At 40.0% G+C, this 16,372-nt stretch overlaps 2 protein-coding genes across 3 annotated transcripts; one reads left to right on the top strand and one right to left on the bottom strand.

Annotated features, from left to right (window-relative positions):
* Positions 1 to 1,405: 1,405 nt before the first annotated feature.
* Positions 1,406 to 3,570, top strand: mrpl18 (mitochondrial ribosomal protein L18). The gene is made up of 4 exons (XM_029441350.1): positions 1,406 to 1,691; positions 1,824 to 1,992; positions 2,935 to 3,169; positions 3,286 to 3,570. The coding sequence occupies exons 1-4, from the start codon at positions 1,619 to 1,621 to the stop codon at positions 3,361 to 3,363; spliced, it is 555 nt and encodes a 184-aa protein (XP_029297210.1). The 5' UTR covers positions 1,406 to 1,618; the 3' UTR covers positions 3,364 to 3,570.
* A 47-nt stretch (positions 3,571 to 3,617) lies between these two features.
* LOC115014482 (protein phosphatase Slingshot homolog 3) lies at positions 3,618 to 15,815 on the bottom strand. Of its 2 annotated transcripts, XR_003832915.1 has the most exons (18): positions 15,652 to 15,815; positions 13,932 to 14,098; positions 12,106 to 12,143; positions 11,804 to 11,990; positions 10,576 to 10,691; positions 10,360 to 10,428; positions 9,521 to 9,586; positions 9,131 to 9,313; positions 8,893 to 8,986; positions 7,796 to 7,924; positions 7,514 to 7,560; positions 7,202 to 7,351; positions 6,889 to 7,089; positions 6,562 to 6,793; positions 6,372 to 6,470; positions 6,145 to 6,231; positions 4,809 to 5,037; positions 3,618 to 4,653 (listed from the first exon to the last, which is right to left on the bottom strand). XR_003832915.1 is itself a non-coding variant. In XM_029441349.1 (17 exons), the coding sequence occupies exons 2-17, from the start codon at positions 13,977 to 13,979 to the stop codon at positions 4,900 to 4,902; spliced, it is 1,884 nt and encodes a 627-aa protein (XP_029297209.1). In that variant the 5' UTR covers positions 13,980 to 14,098; positions 15,652 to 15,815; the 3' UTR covers positions 3,618 to 4,899. The 2 variants fall into 2 exon arrangements, 1 of the variants encoding a protein (XP_029297209.1); XM_029441349.1 differs by having other exon boundaries at positions 3,618 to 5,037.
* Positions 15,816 to 16,372: the final 557 nt, after the last annotated feature.

Here is a 16,372-nt window from a genome sequence, read left to right as displayed (position 1 = left end):
GGCAAAGGTCGAAAACATGTTTCCGATCCTTTGTTCCACAGTTGTTTTATAACTGTGCGGACATCTTGGATAGGTTTTTTACTTGAAAATATACAGACAGTAGAGACATGTATTACCATAGTTCCTAAAAATTAAGTTAGCATCTTGTTATTTGAAATTATTGACTTTTCTAAGGGATTTGTACGAATGCATTCACTTGAGAGAAAACTTATGTGCCTTGTTTTTCTGAATTAACAAGATTATTATCCCAAGAGAAGCTCTCTTTTACTTAGGTAGGTAGATACTTTATTCATCCCGAGGGAAATTTAGGCATCCAGTAGCTTAAAAGACATTATACATTATACATTTATTAACATTACACCCCCCCCCCCCCCTCCCTCCATTAAAAAGTAAGTACAAATAAAATTTAAAATAAGCGATAAAGGCTGTACATTATAAATACAAATGTAAAAATACAGACTTATAAATAATTACAAAAGTTGTAATCCCCCGGCCATCACTGAGAGGAGTTGTCTTATGGCCAGGGGGACAAAAGAGTTCTTGAGCCTGTCTGTGGAGCAGGATAGGGACAGCAGTCTGCCGCTGAACACGCTCCTCTGCCGGGTGAATGTGCTGTGCAGGGGGGGGTGGGCGTTGTCCAGGATGGATGACAGTTTATCAAGGGTGCCAGATACCACAGCACACCTTCAGAGGTCTAATGGAGTCCATGCCTAGACGGGTCAGGGCTGTTTTGGCCGCAAAGGCGGACCTACACAATATTAGACAGGTGGTCATAATGTTATGGCTGATCAGTGTAATTAGATGATATTATTGATTCAATAACATGTAACTGGTATAACGTAGCTGAGCTATGGAGCACATCCTTATTACCCTATATACTGTTAGTAGGTTAATCTCTAATAATGCATAGGCTACTATTTTTTTTAATGCTCAAATGTTTTATATGTAAAGTCTCTGAACATATTACTTATTAGTATTAGTTACTGCAGCTGTCAGATAAATGTACTTCTGAAATGTATTGAGGTATCATACACAATATTACTTTTCTATTTAAGTTCACTTATTTTAATAAATGTATCTTGCTCGTATTGCTATTCTATTGGGCACTTCTTCTTATACACTTCATATTTATTACTCTATTGTCTTGTAATTTTTATTCTTATGTTGTCTACATTTGTCTGTAAACTCACAATGGCACAATAATTTCCTTCAGGATTAATAAAGTTCTATTTTATCCTATATCATCTCTAAAGTTTAAATAGTAAAGTACAAGTACCTCAAACTGTACTTTAGTACAGTATTTGTTTAATCTACTTTACACCACTGGACACTACTGCATGGACAGCAGAGCGCATCTTTATTATTATTCTGCATGAAGACAAGTACCGGAACATTTAGAAGTGCGTTTGTTTCTGTCCGTGCTGCTTGTAAAGTTGCACCAAATGAATCGGATGTTGTCTGAATGTCAAAGATGGCGCTCCACATGTCATGGTGACTTTTTTTTAATTAGATAGTAGAGTCAAAGCGAATGTTTTCATATTTTTAAAGACATAGTGTCACGGTGGCACATTGACTGGACTTTATTTAAATTTATGAAGTGAACACAGCTGAGGAGGAGATGGCTTTCAGTGTACGGCTGTTGTTAGGTCAAATTCAACGATGTCGTCCAATAGTGGCTATAAACCAGACAGGTAAGTGAAGTTATTTTCATCACAGCTGGTTTATGTATCATATGTATCCACTGTGAGCAGCTTACTTTACGTTACATGCTGGTGCTGTGTTTATCTGTATCTGGTTTATGAACCCTGTTGTCTGTTATCCAGCTCGGTGTCTGAGTCAGGCAGCTCCTCAGCCAGAGCCCAGCGCGGATGAAAATGAATCCGTGAACCCGACCTTTGTGAACAGAAACCCCCGGAACCTGGAGCTGCTGGCTCTGGCTGTGAAGGAACGGGGCTGGAAGACGATCTGGCCTCGCCGGGAGTTTTACCACAGGTCTGTGTTCATGTCTGGATACAATGTCACAAACCTTTATTTGAAATGGAGCGAGTTGGGCTACATCATAGTGTTATTTCAAATCAAGTGTTTAATTTCCCTGTTGATGACCGTCACACTGTCAAACAACAGTTGTCAGTTTCTTCTCTATCAATAATCATTCTGAGCAGGAATCCGATGGTGTAGTGACTTTATAGTGTACGATTAGGCACTTACATTCTGAGTCAAGATACACATGGACCTGCTGTATTGCTCTTAATGAAGTCTGCATTAAACTTTGTGCATGCATATATGCTACCTTTTTTATTTTTTTTTATTTTTTTTATTGGGACATTACATCACACAGTAAATTTACACAGGATCTGAAAATACAAACATGTCCAGTTTTATATTTGTCCAAACACAATCACAGATATACATACAGATGAACAAATGCCAAGTCGGGCCAGGGGGTGAAGTGGGGAAGGGGCCATTCCAACCCCCCTAATTCTGGCGCCCTCACTCTGACCACACCCATCTTCGAACTCAACCTTTATTTTGATCTCAACTACACACCTGTACATTTTCGAGACCGCATCTTGCACGCTTGCGACGCTACGGCAATGACAAAATCTGTCCACAGACGGACAAAGATATAAAACCTGGCTAATCACTTAAAACAGCTTCTGTGGTAGTTCCCGCTACAGCAGGTGTCTCAGTGTCATGATGACACACTCAGGCAGGAGACAGGACATTGAATTTCCTTTTAGTAAACTCAAGGTTATAAAATTTAATAAAATATAATAAATATTAAGTCCCGCAGAGGCTGATATCTTATTTTTAAGGGACACCTGAGTTCCTAAAAAATAAACATCATCTTTACCAGACCTTTAATCCTGCAGTTCTACATTTCCTGCCTCTCTCACTTCTGTTTCATCATGTTTGTCTCTCTCGTCTTTTCAGGTTGGAGTTTTCACGCACCAAGAACTATGTGACGGCAAACGTGTTTTCCAGCAGCTCTGCTGTCCCGGTGCTCACCTGTTCAACCACGGAGTGGGCGCTGAAGAAGGACCTATATTCCACAAACTGCGTGTCAGCATGTGAGGCTGTGGGCCAGGTGCTGGCACACCGATGCCATCAGGCTGGCATCACCAGGATGGTGTTCAGGACGGTTCCTTGGATTTACCGCTCTGACGCTGTGAGTACATGCGGACAAACTGCTGTTAGGAAATGTATTTGTATGTCTTTTTTTGTTTAAAGCCTTTTAGTTATCACCAGCTTCATGTTTATATCTCCCTCTTCTCTCGCTCACAGGTTCAGTCTTTCAGGACAGCATTGAAGGAGGGAGGAATCACACTTAGTGAACCCAGAAGAAAATTTGTCAGCACCTGAATTTAGGTGTCATCTATCACGTTTTGTTAAAATGTCCTCACTACTACTGTATCCCTTACTCTCTGCTCTTTTGTGAATTAGGACTGTACTGTTAAGAGAACCAGCACTACAGTAAATGACAATATAAAGAGAAACCAAATGAGTGACGATGTAAGGTTGCTTGTCTATGTGCTTTGTCTCTTGTGGATAAAATGTTTGTGAACAGAAGCAGTTCTCCTCCGGTGTATTATTTAATGAAGAAACAAAACATTTGCTTTGAGTATAATCTTTTATTTTTCCACTCCTAGTGCTTGTTGTAAACAAGAGTGAGGTGCAGACAGTGGGAGCTTAACACAACAAGGCATAGAGACGTTAAGATTAAAACTAAATTGAAATTGATCATTTTATTCATAGTACAGTGTGACGTTGGCTCAGGCAGTGGGGATGGTGCGTGTTGTGGGATTATAAAGTGCATGTTTTCTTTAAGGATAAGCATGCAGGTTAAATAAAGTAAGCTTCAGCTTGGGTTCACTAGATAAAGTTACACCAGCATGAAATAAGAATATTCCACATCAGCATCCAGTGATCATAAATCTGAAAACAGTATTTTGAATAATTTACCTCAATCTATTAAACGGCAATATAAATACATGAGAAAACCCTGAGCTCTCACATGTTGGTATAAAAACACATAACATGCACCCAGGTCATCAGCAATTCTGTGTCGATACATATATACTGTATACATATGCATACATGCAACACTTTGGAAAATCACATTTAAACTGCAATCAGAGAAACCGTACAAGAGTCATACAAATACGCAGCCACCACCTCGTAGTAAAAACTTTAAAAACACCAGTCAGAGTCGTTTTTCATTCTCAGGTTGAAGGCACTCATACAGCCCTGGTGTTTAAATAGAATGAATAAAAAATAAAATGGGTGACATTGGTTCTTAACATATTCGCATGATAAAGACTTTCAATTTAATATATTCATTGGCACGTTGGAATAGATCGTTTGGCTAACGGGCTTGTGCCATAAAACTGGCCCTGACTTGGCTCACGATGCACAGCTTAGATTAAGTGAAATTCTCCCATCGGTCAACAACGAACGTCTTCCGAAAAAGACTTGAGAGAACAACATTTAAAAAAACTGTCTACCTCGGATTGGCAGCATAAAGCCTCACATTCAGAGGAAAAGAAAAAGCAGAAGAGTAATTGCATAGATATCATATCTGGAGGGGTGATGCGAGCGCTGAAGAAGGGAAGAGTACATCTGCAGATGGTAGGACATGTTCCAAAATAAACGCTGAAAAAAAATCCCAGAATTCAACAATATACACCGATAATGACTTCAGTCATCCTGGCTTTCACCTGTATAGCAATATTACAGTATAATCCTATTATAAACAGCGAACCATCATCAGCTATGATAATTATGAACAGATATGCAATGAAACGTACATTTCCCCCACCATCCATTTCTTGCTCTCTGCCTCCTTCATGGGTGCCTCTCCCTCTTATAACTCCCCGCTCTTCCGTCCCTTTGATCACTTTAGGGTTTGTTTTTACTGGCGTCCGGCAGGCTTCGTGGTTCAGGTGAAGCACCCTCACACGCTCTCTGGTGAATCAGAGCCCGGCGCCTCTGGCTGCACATTCGCTGCCCTGGAGAACGCCTCGGACTGCCAGGTAGCTTTGAAAGCAACAAAGAAGTAGAAGTGAAGCTCACAGAGAGAGCAGCTGGATGTAACGAGCATTGGCACTGAACTAAAACGTTCAATTAGGGGGATGATTCAATATGATAATTGATTGTCTTCAATGGAATCATATTGTGATGAAATCATATATTGACATATCGTTATACTTGCTTAATAACAAACATGTGATGCGCCATTTCCTGAGGGAATAACATTTGCAGATGCGGTTTTGTTTTTACGTCACACTTTACATTAACACTCAGTACAATGTGAGAACCAAACTGGCAACCTTCCAGTCACAAGCTTCTCCAACCTCTCAGCTCCATTACCCCAGAATATAATAATGCATTCAGCTCAGGATGCACTGATGGGGGAGAATTCTGTGTAAAGGTCCACTTGGAACCCAAATGTTGGTTAAAATCAATTGTGAGTAGTGTTTTCCAACAGTTATGTGCAGGATTGTCTTCATTCATTCAGCTTTATTGTTCAACTCCTGCATGCCTACACCAAATAATTCTGCTTATGGGAAAACCCCAGTGAAGTTAGATCAAACTGCCGTCTTAATCCCATAACAATGTTTGTGTGCCCATGAAAGAAACATAGTCAGTGTATAGCTGGAAATATTAATATGTTTTCTGCATAATTTCACATGAAACTTCTGTTTATTTTGCACTAAAGTTCTGAATTAAAACAATAACAAATACTCACTATTTTTAATTGAAAGTATTTAATTCACACAGGAGTACAACAATAGGCTTTGCCATGAATTACCCAAAAACATTATGGTGATATATATTGTTATTATCGAGATATGAAATGCCCTATATCAGAATATAAGAGTTGGGCCATATCTTTACAGCCTTAAATCAGTGGAAGGAAGATAACAGCATCTCTTTTAATCAAAAAAGCTCATCTAAATGGGATTTAGTCTTTTATTCAAAAGAAGAACTACTGTCAATGATGCGCTTGTATCTTACACCTTTTTCCAGAGTTAATTTCAACACCAGTCTCCTCGAAATCTCTTCCTAAACAGCCATTTCTGTGTACAACAGATAAACTATAAAGAGAGCATAAAAGGGAGAATGGCACTCGGCTTCATTTACCTGTTCACGTCCTTTGTCCTCATCACTGATGGACTGCATGAGGGAGAAGAGGTTCATCCTGCCACTGCGATTAACACTCGAAGCAACCTTGAGATGAAAGAACAAATACATCAAAAGATTTAGCTGTGTGTGTGTGTGTGTGTGTGTGTGTGTGTGTGTGTGTGTGTGTGTGTGTGTGTGTGTGTGTGTGTGTGTGTGTGTGTGTGTGTACATTGGTGTCTGCTCACCTTGTCTGGTTCAGTCACTGTAAGAGTGTAGGCTGGTGGTGCTGTGTGCCCGGGCCCCTGGTTGGTCTCAGACTGGGGGGTGGGCTCCTGGGTGAACACCTGGGTGAGTTAGGGAAGATAACATGAGTAAAGATAAAGAGTCTGCAAGATTTAAAATGCTAATAACAATATCATTGATGTAACTAATTACTTCTGTGTTTTCCTTTATATCCTCTTTTTCATCTGCACTGTCGAGATCGTCCTCATCACTCAGCTCATAATCACCAAGTCCCTCATCATCATCATCATCATCATCATCATCATCATCCTCCTCCTCCTCCTCCTCTTCCTCTTCCGGCTTTCCGTCCTCTCTCTCCTTGCGTACTGATTTTTGTCTATGGTCTCTTGACTTTCGCCTCCAGAGTGCGCTGTGCCGCTGCTGGCTGGAATATTGGAAGGAACATGCAACACACACAAATAAAAACCTAAGGAGCCATAGAGATCTTCGTACAGCATTAGGCCGAACACCATGCCTCACCTCGCATTGAGGATTCCGTCGTAGGTCTGCAGCTGCCTCATGAAGCCCTCGTTGGGCTTGACGATGGACCGGCAATCCTTAGCGTAGGCCAACGCCATATCCAGTGACCAGCGCTGCTGCTTCATGGCGTAGGCGATCACCGTGGATGCAGAGCGAGAAACGCCCATCTTACAGTGCACCAACACAGCCTGTCCACTCTTCCTGCGATACACGGAGATCAAGAGAAATATGTTATCTGAAAGAGACTGCACCATGCCTTTTCAAAAGCTTGTATTTTAAGTGTCTTCTGGTGTGTTCGGGGTTTCAGAACTACCTCGCAGTGTTGATGAAGTTGAACGTTTCTGTCAACCAGTAAGGGAGCAGGTCGGTGGCCTCCACATCGTACACTCTGATGTTCATATAAGTGAAGGACTCTGGGAAGAAGTTGTCAATCTCCCTCGTCACATTCAGAATATAGCCCACGCTGAAATACATACACACAAACTTAGAGCGACAGTGGTGGTGACTCAGCAAAACACAATGCACACTTCAGTATTAACCATATGATGAGACAATGGGAAATAGAGACGGACCACAACAACAATACACAGAGCTATAGAGAAATGTCGCAGGTGAAAACACTGACTTGTTTTTCTGCAGCTCCTCAAAGTTAGCTGCGTTCCACTCAGAGCCCTGAAACCAGAAAAAGAAGAAGAGATTCAGTCGAGTGCACAAAAGGAAAAGGCCAACAACATCTTCCCTATCGCTTACAAAACAGATGTCACACAAAGGGGAAGTTACGGTCACATGACAACATCCTGGTGAAAGCACACTTGTGTCAGTTTATTGACTAAAGCATAAGAAAGGCTTCTCGCCATGCTGGTAAAATAAAGCTTATTACTGTCTTTGAATCCCAGCAATCACTCACCAGGTAAAGGAAGTCAAATATTTTGGAGGGATTATCCATCTGAGCCATGGTGACGAGGATCTCATTATCAATGTACTCCTTAAAGCGTTTCATGTCGAAGCCTATCCTGGTCTCCAGGGCAGAGTGCACCTGCAATAGTAGAGGAGAGATCGTTATGCAGGCGTTAGGGCTGCACCAAATGTCATTTCTTTCTACATTAGAAGCTTCTATTTAAGTTTTTTAATGAAGCTTTGAACGTCTTCATATTGTATGATGTCACCACCGAAACAAAATAGAAAATATTGATTTTTTAAATGTAATTCATCGTGCAGTTAGATGCCAGATGTGTTCCTCCATATGTGTGCGGCAAGCAGGAGAACAAACTGTTTTTGACTGCAGTGAAAATTTCGTTTTTGAAAGGCTAAACGTCACCAAATATGGATTGAAGTAGAGTATTTTGTTAAATTAAAACATTGTGAATTTTGGAAATGATTACATCCATCTTTTTATCTGCGACCAGCAACTCTACAGCACGCTCTGTCGGTCGGTCCACAGAAATGTGACCTAGCGTTTGGCGCTCACAGTTTTCGCCCGAGGAGGCTGGAAAATTATGTTTGTTAGGTTGTGTGTGTGTGTGTGTGTGTGTGTGTGTGTGTGTGTGTGTGTGTGTGTGTGTGTGTGTGTGTGTGTGTGTGTGTGTGAATGCATGGATGCATACTTGTACGTGGTCGCAGCTATTGAGAATTTGCAATTAATTTGGACTTTTGTCGCTCTGGAGTTATTGGAAATGTTTGGATCACACGCGTTGAAACACCTACACAGCCACCATTAGAATGTAGTTCTATGAATAGTATAATACTAATAATAATAATAATAATAATTAGTGTAGCCTAATCACTACCTGCATAACTGTGCAGAAATACTGGGTTTGAACTAAAAGAATAAACATAAAAACACACAAAAAAGAAAAAGGTTCCCAGCATACTAATGTTGATTCGGTACAGCGTGTTAATGGAACATACGTTATCAGATTAGTTTTTTTACCTCTTACTTTCCCCATTTAGTTATCGGACTTTATTCAAACCCACTTCCTCTTTATATCTTCCCGCATGTCTTACCATTTTAGATGTGAGGTTGTCCAGGTCTTCAGTGCTCATGATGTCTCTCAGGTGCTCTTTGATCAGCCTCTCGTTGGACATTCTCTCTGCCGACCTTCACGTGCAAGAAAAAGGAAAACTTGAGTACAAGCTGACGTGTGTGCACTAGCAATAAGAACAGATGACGCATTTTGTGTTACACATTTATAGCAGAGGAGGATTGCAACTAAATACGTTTGCTCAAGTGCGTTTTACTTACCTCTGTCCATCACTGTCCCTGCGGACCGACTCCAGGTCGTTCATGGCCTCCCATTCGTTGAGGCAGAATCGGTCTGACTCGATGAGCAGGTGGTAGTGCTGGGCCCACTCTAGGCCGTTGCCTGGGATCACCGCCGCCTTGACCGCCCGCTCGCTGCAGCCGTGCAACACCTGCAGCACTGACCTTACAGCGGTGGGGAGGGGGGAAGACAGAAGAAGACGTTTTATTATTGAGGACACTTAAAACCTCAGAAAAGGGTTAAAAATGCAAGATTTAGAGCGAGGGAATGTCATGTGGTTGTTGATGAGGCGCTTTAAGAAGTGATGTGCTGGATGCCATGGTAAGTACATTAATGATCTAACATTAATATATTTCAGGATTTTCACTCACCACATGGTCTGCATGGAAACAGGCTTAAACATTCTGGTCTCCTCAGCCGTGGTCACGCTAAAACCACTGTGGAGAAAAGACAGAATGATGAGGATAAAGACTCCAGGAGTAATACTGATAAGAAGCATTATTGGACTACATGGAAGATCACAGGGAGAAATTATTCAGTGTAAATTAGTGATGGTTCTTGTGAAGAACGTGGAGAATGAATATGTGAGGATAGAGGGGGAGAGAAGAAATAGCACAGTTGGAGGTGTGAACATGTTGGTGCGCCGTGGCTTCAGATCAGAGCATCCTTTTTTTTTGACACTCGACAGATCGACTGTTTTTAGAGCTGCTAACTCTCAGTTTCACAGTGCCCTCGTCTAAATCCACCTCTGAGCATCCAAGAAGAACATTGTAGTGAGTGGCTACAAGACAAAAAAACAGCCTCAACCATTTTAATCAAAGCATAGCTGGTTGTTAAGGTCATGTTGGAGTGTATGTTTGGATTTCTTGATGCACCACAATGCGACCGGGGAGTTGCTTTCAGCTGCTGAACTCTCACTGACCTTTTTTTTCCACTGATACAGAAAGAAGCCAACAATACTTTACTTTCATTTCATTTCAGAAACACATGATCTCCATGCTTATGTAAGAGTCCGAGTGAGTCATGGGAGCAAGTTGTAATTCATGGAGAAAGATTCAGCTCCATAAATAGAGAGCATTACTCCTTCACATTATCTCTGGACAGAATCCCAGACATCAGGCTGCACCGTCTGTGCTGGCTGCAGCCTCACAAACTCCTCGCTTGTGCGTTTCAATTCATTCCTCATTCCCCGTTTTAAATGTCATCTTACCCGTCTCCGTCCAGATACACCTGCGTGTCGCTCCATACCGGCAGAACCAGGCCGACGGTGCAATGATCGCTGCAAAGAGGCAGGGAGGAAACACAAGACAGGGAAGGAAGTTTAACTCATCAAAGCTGAACCAGAAATTATTAACTGAATGGAAATCTTATCTTTGTGACACGGTAAACCGGCATCTTGGTTACACACACACACACACACACACACCTGTCTGAGTTGGGGAAATCCATGCCCAGCAGGATGCTCTCTTGTTTGTTGTCGAGGGTGGAGACAACGATCAGATATCTGACTCTGACCGAGCTGGAGGACTCCAACTGCACCGCCTGCATGACGCGAGTGAAAAAGGGTGAGAGAGGATGTGTGAGACAGAAAGGAGACAAAAAGAGAAGGCAAGAGGAGCGAGGCAAAGTGCGATTAATGTCATTTATATGCAACATGTTGCACTGTCCTCTGAAGTCTGAAGTTCCCCATTTAACCAAACAAATCTGTCTGATTACACACCGTGCAAAATATCCTGTGCAGTATATTTTCATTGGCCTTTCAGGGAAGTCAATGGCTACAGTCCACTTAAAGGACCACACTTGTACTTGTGCTCCTTTCACACATTTTAGCTCAGCAACTCCAAATCCTGTATATTTCATGTTATCCTTTTCTACAGAAAATATTATGTTTCGGATTGATTGATTTGTTTTTTTTTTTCATCCACACAGCTTGTGGTTTAAAGTCCGCATCCGGGCACGTTTTAAAGTTAAAATACTCTGCTCTTTCTCCCTCATTGAGAAATGAGGTGGGATTGTTGGTAGAGAGTGGAAGTTGTTAATGGTAATACAGCTGGAAGTAAAGTGGGGTATCAAAGTCCTTAAAGCTATTCAACACATGACTTTTAGAGATGTCCATGTTTGCTTTTTGGTTCATCTTCCGTGTTCAGATTCTTCATGATTCCAGATGAATCACCAAGCAATAATAACAGACCTGACACGATGGTGAAGGTTTCAGGTTTCTGCAGCACATTTTAATATCATTATATTATTTTATCCTCCTACATCTGTACAATTAATAGTATAATAATAACAATCAAAATCTAATTAAATTGATCAGGTGTGATGTGTGGGAGACGTTTTGCATAGAGCGTGCCTCCTCTGTCAAGCTCATCATCTTATTCACAGGTAAACTTCTGGACCAATTACATTTTTAAACCTCATGTGTGACGGTCCAGTCTCTGACTGAACAGGTTAGGTATAATACAGAAGATGCCAGAACTGCTTTCTGTTTTTTGTTAGAAGAACAAAATCATTTCATCAAACTGTGATGCGATAAGATTTTACATGTTGATGGAAAATGATTACTTAGTTAACCAAGCAAACTTCTTCCAGCATGTCATTTTTCAACTTTTACTGATCTGATTTGCAACATGCAGGCAAACATGAGGCCTCACCAGCTTGATGGTATCTTCTGGTCGGAGCTGTTCAACCATGGCACGAAGGTGTCTGTGCCGTGCGTCTGATGCTCCATCGCTTTCCTTTCCAGGAGAAGGTGGAGTGGAAGAAGTTTCCTCATCAAGGCCCACCCTCTCACCCTCTTCTAGCAGAAGGACCGCCCCCTTCACGAGGGCGAAGCTCTGCCTACAGATGGACAGCGATCAGTTTGTATAATGTCGCTGTGTTCCAGCAACTGGGCATTATTTAGTTAGGACTGTAATTAGATGACAATTCAAAGACAACACTGGCACACATCTACCTTTTCTGAAGTACCCCTCTTCTTGGGAGGCTTTCATCCTTAAAAAATCAAATCAAATCAAATCAAATCACGAGAACACTAAAGAAGACCGGAAGAAAATGTTTTAGCCTCTATTCTGCATAATGACATATTAGGGCTATTGTATGTTAAAGTGAATAATTATGGAGCCAGGGAGGGAGGAGTATTCCAAGAAAAGAAAAAAGTCTTTAACTTAATCTTTTGATTAAGTTATAAAATTGTATAAGAAATTCAGAAATTCAACAGTGTTTGGGTTGTGATGAGTTTAATCCAACCTTGCAAAGTGAAGCAATGGGATTACTTGATAAACAAAATCCCCACCATCAGTTTCTGTCTGGAAATTTACCTCTTTAATCTCAGAGGTTTTTCTCGCAACATGACCCCGGCCCTATAATAATAATAATAATAATAATAATAATAATAATAATAATAATAACAACAACAACAACAACAACAACAACAACAATTAAATAAATATATATATATATATAATATATATATATATATATACACACACACACACACATGTGTGTGTGTGTTTTTATAACCTACAATGGCCCTAATATGCCATCGTAATTGTGTGCAATTCAGTTTTCTCAAATGATTTTTGTATTAATGATGAGGATTTTTACAATTACATTTTGTAGTCACATGATCTGTTCTATACATTACAGCTTACTGTAATGTTTCTGTTGTGCAGACTGTTGCTGGAGTTGTAAAACACTTATTGATATGAGTAAGCACTGTTTTTAATGCTCCCTAAATTGCATGTTTCCAACCTGATACCGACACTGAAACACATTCTCTGGGGGATGGCTTTCCTCTTGAAAAAAAAGTGTGGACTCATAAGGCTGGAAAAAAATGTTCAGCAATTCCTAAGTTGAAATGTGGTGCAACACAGATAAGGTGCAGTGGAGGACTGAAGTGAGGAGAGAGACACAAGAGTGACATGTACACACAAGGAGGACACTAAGGGGGCCGGGGGGGGGGGGCTTAAAACAACGACATTGGCAGTGAAACACAATGCAAGAGAGGGAAGGGAGAAAGAAACAAGAAAGAGAGAGAAGTAGCAGTAGTACCAAGGGTTTACAGAGAGAGAAACTTGAGACAGTAACATTACCTGTTACGCAACTGACAAGTCCAGACAAAGTAAGTCAAGAAAAAAAAATGAAAGAGGAGAAGTGGGCAGGAGCCAGGAGAGGAACGATGAGGGTTTGAAGAAGAAGAAAAAACGGAGAGAAAACAAGTTAAGATAGTAGAGTGATTAGATACTGTGACAAAATATGCAAAAAATGAGACTCAGACCCACAGTCAGGTCATTTTAGTTGGCAGTGACAAAGACTAGAAGAAAAGCCAGGTCTAGAATGTAAAGGTAAATAATCTCCATGATAGAGGGAAAGAATGAGAGGAGATAAAGTTAAAGACAGAGGCTGATGATGACAATGTTTATATGATTATATGGATGTATGTATTAATCAACAACAGTGGTGGTGAGCAGAACCTTATCCAATCCCTCTCTGACATCGCTGTAATGGAGTTTGATGATGACCATATATGGGCCATATCTGCCCTGTAAGCCCATCAATGCAATCACATTCCTGACAGCAACTCAAAAACAGCTTCATTATCTTTCAGGCAAATGTAGTGATGAAGGAAACATCCAGTAATGGCTGCTCTCTATGCAGAACGTGGAGGGTCTTGTAGATCTGAATCATTCTATGCAAAGCAAAAAGTTAACTTTTTCCTATGAGGGTACAAAATACCCAACTTGAATGTGTACAACAAGGAGTGGGGATGACTGAACTCACTGGAGTGGTGGAGATGGATGGCAGCCTATGCAGAGTCAACAGAGCCATTGCAGAGTGCAGATCTGTCTCCCCTAAACCTGCGGTTGCTTGCAGGCTCAGACAGGCTCTGCAGGTTCCTCAGCCAAAAGTGTGATGAGGGTGTAGCGAATACGGGTATTTTTTTCTTCCTGAAATGACACGTGGACACATGGGATTGATTACATCCAATAAATAGGCTTCATACCAGAGATAAAAAAAAAGTTTTAAAGAGTCTGAGGAATCTAAGAAATGTGTGACCGCAACTGAAAATTTGAATTTCCTTTAGAAATGTTCTCTGGGCACAAATATGAAGACATTTTCAAAATCAGTCTGGCTGAAAAGTGAGTTTTTCTTATATCACTATATTTAGTTGTGTGACTACAGTTTTTTTTCTATATTAATTATATTTTAGGGGGAAAAAAGGTAGTCTCATGTGTCCAAAGACTAATTATAGTATAAGAAAATGGATGCATCTCAGAAACTACAAGGAGCACAACCACGTATTTGGTATTTAAGAACTCATAAGATGAATAGCAAAGACACATGCATGCAATATATAAACTATATTTCATATGGAAGACATAAAAAAAAAAAAATGTCAGTGTTTTTTCTCATATTTTAAGACACTGACTTGGATTGTCAATAAAAGTGTGATTTTCATGTGATCTAAAAAGGTTGTGCTGTTAGATACTTACCCAAAGTGTAGCTGTTCCAAATGTCAAAACTTTAGACCAATCAGAAAAGAATATGTGGTTTTCCTTATCATACTAAATATAGTGTTTGGACACAACCAGTAGAGGTAGGCTGGGCAATGTGAGGATATAAAGCATGGGATAATGTCAGAGGTTGTGTCTAATCTCTGGTTGTATTAGGTCACCGTTGCTCAATGACATTACTGGATTTATAGGATTTTTGCATCAATGTGATGTGATGTACCTTTCAAATTTGGTCATTCCCCTCCCTAGATTTGTATCTTGTTATTTAATCTATAATAAGGGTTACTCAGTTGAGTTAAAACAAAATATTATGATACATATCAATATGAATATAAAATGACATATACTGATACTATCCATAACATTCATCAAATATAGAATGTATTTTCATTATTTCTATATACAGGAATTAAACTGCATTCCTTAGCGCAACATATTTGTATTTGTTACCGCGAAAAAGCCCAAAAGAAAAGACAGAGGAACTATAAAAATAACATAATTGAGTTCCTTCTTGTGCTTATTATAGGACACAATGACTGTTGATTAAGTAGTATTGCAAATAAGGATGTGTCTTAGATCATTATACACAGTAAAATTATAATATATAACTAAAGTATATAAGAAGTATATATAATACACCTTCCTATTAAGTGTTTTATGAGTCTGTGGACTGCTGACCATCGATATGACAGTGCGGTAACGCCTGCATTATGACCGCAAATATGAGATGTTGATGCAGCTCGTTGCACACACACAACACAGTAATGATATGCCGACATTGTTAACAGGTGAGCAATCATAATGAAGTTGTTTGATCCTGACTGACGAGCTAAAAACACACCGCCGTTCTTGCAACAAACCACAAACAACAAGCCGTGTAACGATAGCCTATTACAGCCAGTACAAGCTAACAGCTGTCGGTAACGTTAGCCGCTGCTAACATTAATATATAAAAATACCCTAAGGAAGTGAATTTATGTTCTCACCTTTCCAGACTGCTCCGCCACTCTAATTTCCTGCTTCAAATGCTAGTTGTTGTTCCTCAAGTACAGAGTGCTTCTTATTCCGCCCTCTGTCGCTTCTGAGGGTGCAGACTTCTCCATTTACAGCTCAGCTCCAGCGGAGGAGCGGTATGATGAGCACGAGGACAAGAAGACTCAGGAGGGGACAATGACGTCATACGCATGCAACTTCAGAGGCACGTCGATTTATTTTACCCTTGTATAGGCCTACGTTCACTTCGTGTTTGGACTCCAAAGAAAGGTTGAATATTGTGTAAAACTAATCATGATATCCAAATTGAGTGTAAACATGTCATTATACATTTTGAACATGATACATATCAAATTGAATTGATTGTAAACTTGTTTATTGTATATTGTACATTTAACATACATAAAAGCAAAATAATAAAAGTAACCCCCAATTTCACTGTTTAAAAAAAAGTGAATTTAAAGAATATATTAAGACTCTCAAACGTATTAACACTAAAAAATAGTAATACAACTATCAATCTGTACGGTGAACTCGTTAAATAAGAACATTGTATATTTTCCTCATTGTAATATATTACTATTGAAGTGTATTATTTATTATTACTATTATTATTTTAAATTCCTATTCTTGTTTTTCTGCACCATTATGTTGAGTCTGCAATGTTTGTATTTTTTCCAAGGAAGATTGAAAAAAAAAACGTTGCACAAAAAA

Source organism: Cottoperca gobio, chromosome 10 (genome assembly GCF_900634415.1).
Source record: "Cottoperca gobio chromosome 10, fCotGob3.1, whole genome shotgun sequence".
Classification (NCBI taxonomy): Eukaryota; Metazoa; Chordata; class Actinopteri; order Perciformes; family Bovichtidae; genus Cottoperca; species Cottoperca gobio.
The sequence above is the reverse complement of the archived record's forward strand: the minus strand, read 5'-3'. Positions and strand labels throughout refer to the sequence as shown.

Excerpts from the sequence above, each read along its gene's own strand:
- mrpl18 (XM_029441350.1), top strand. The coding sequence starts at position 1,619 with ATGGCTTTCAGTGTACGGCTGTTGTTAGGTCAAATTCAACGATGTCGT. Across the intron at positions 1,692-1,823 it reads AGTGGCTATAAACCAGACAG|CTCGGTGTCTGAGTCAGGCA; the intron begins GTAAGTGAAGTT and ends TCTGTTATCCAG. Across the intron at positions 3,170-3,285 it reads GGATTTACCGCTCTGACGCT|GTTCAGTCTTTCAGGACAGC; the intron begins GTGAGTACATGC and ends TCTCGCTCACAG.
- LOC115014482 (XM_029441349.1), bottom strand. The coding sequence starts at position 13,979 with ATGGCTCTGTTGACTCTGCATAGGCTGCCATCCATCTCCACCACTCCA. Across the intron at positions 9,587-10,359 it reads GTGTATCTGGACGGAGACGG|TGGTTTTAGCGTGACCACGG; the intron begins GTAAGATGACAT and ends TTTTCTCCACAG. Across the intron at positions 7,561-7,795 it reads TATTTGACTTCCTTTACCTG|GGCTCTGAGTGGAACGCAGC; the intron begins GTGAGTGATTGC and ends TTCTGGTTTCAG.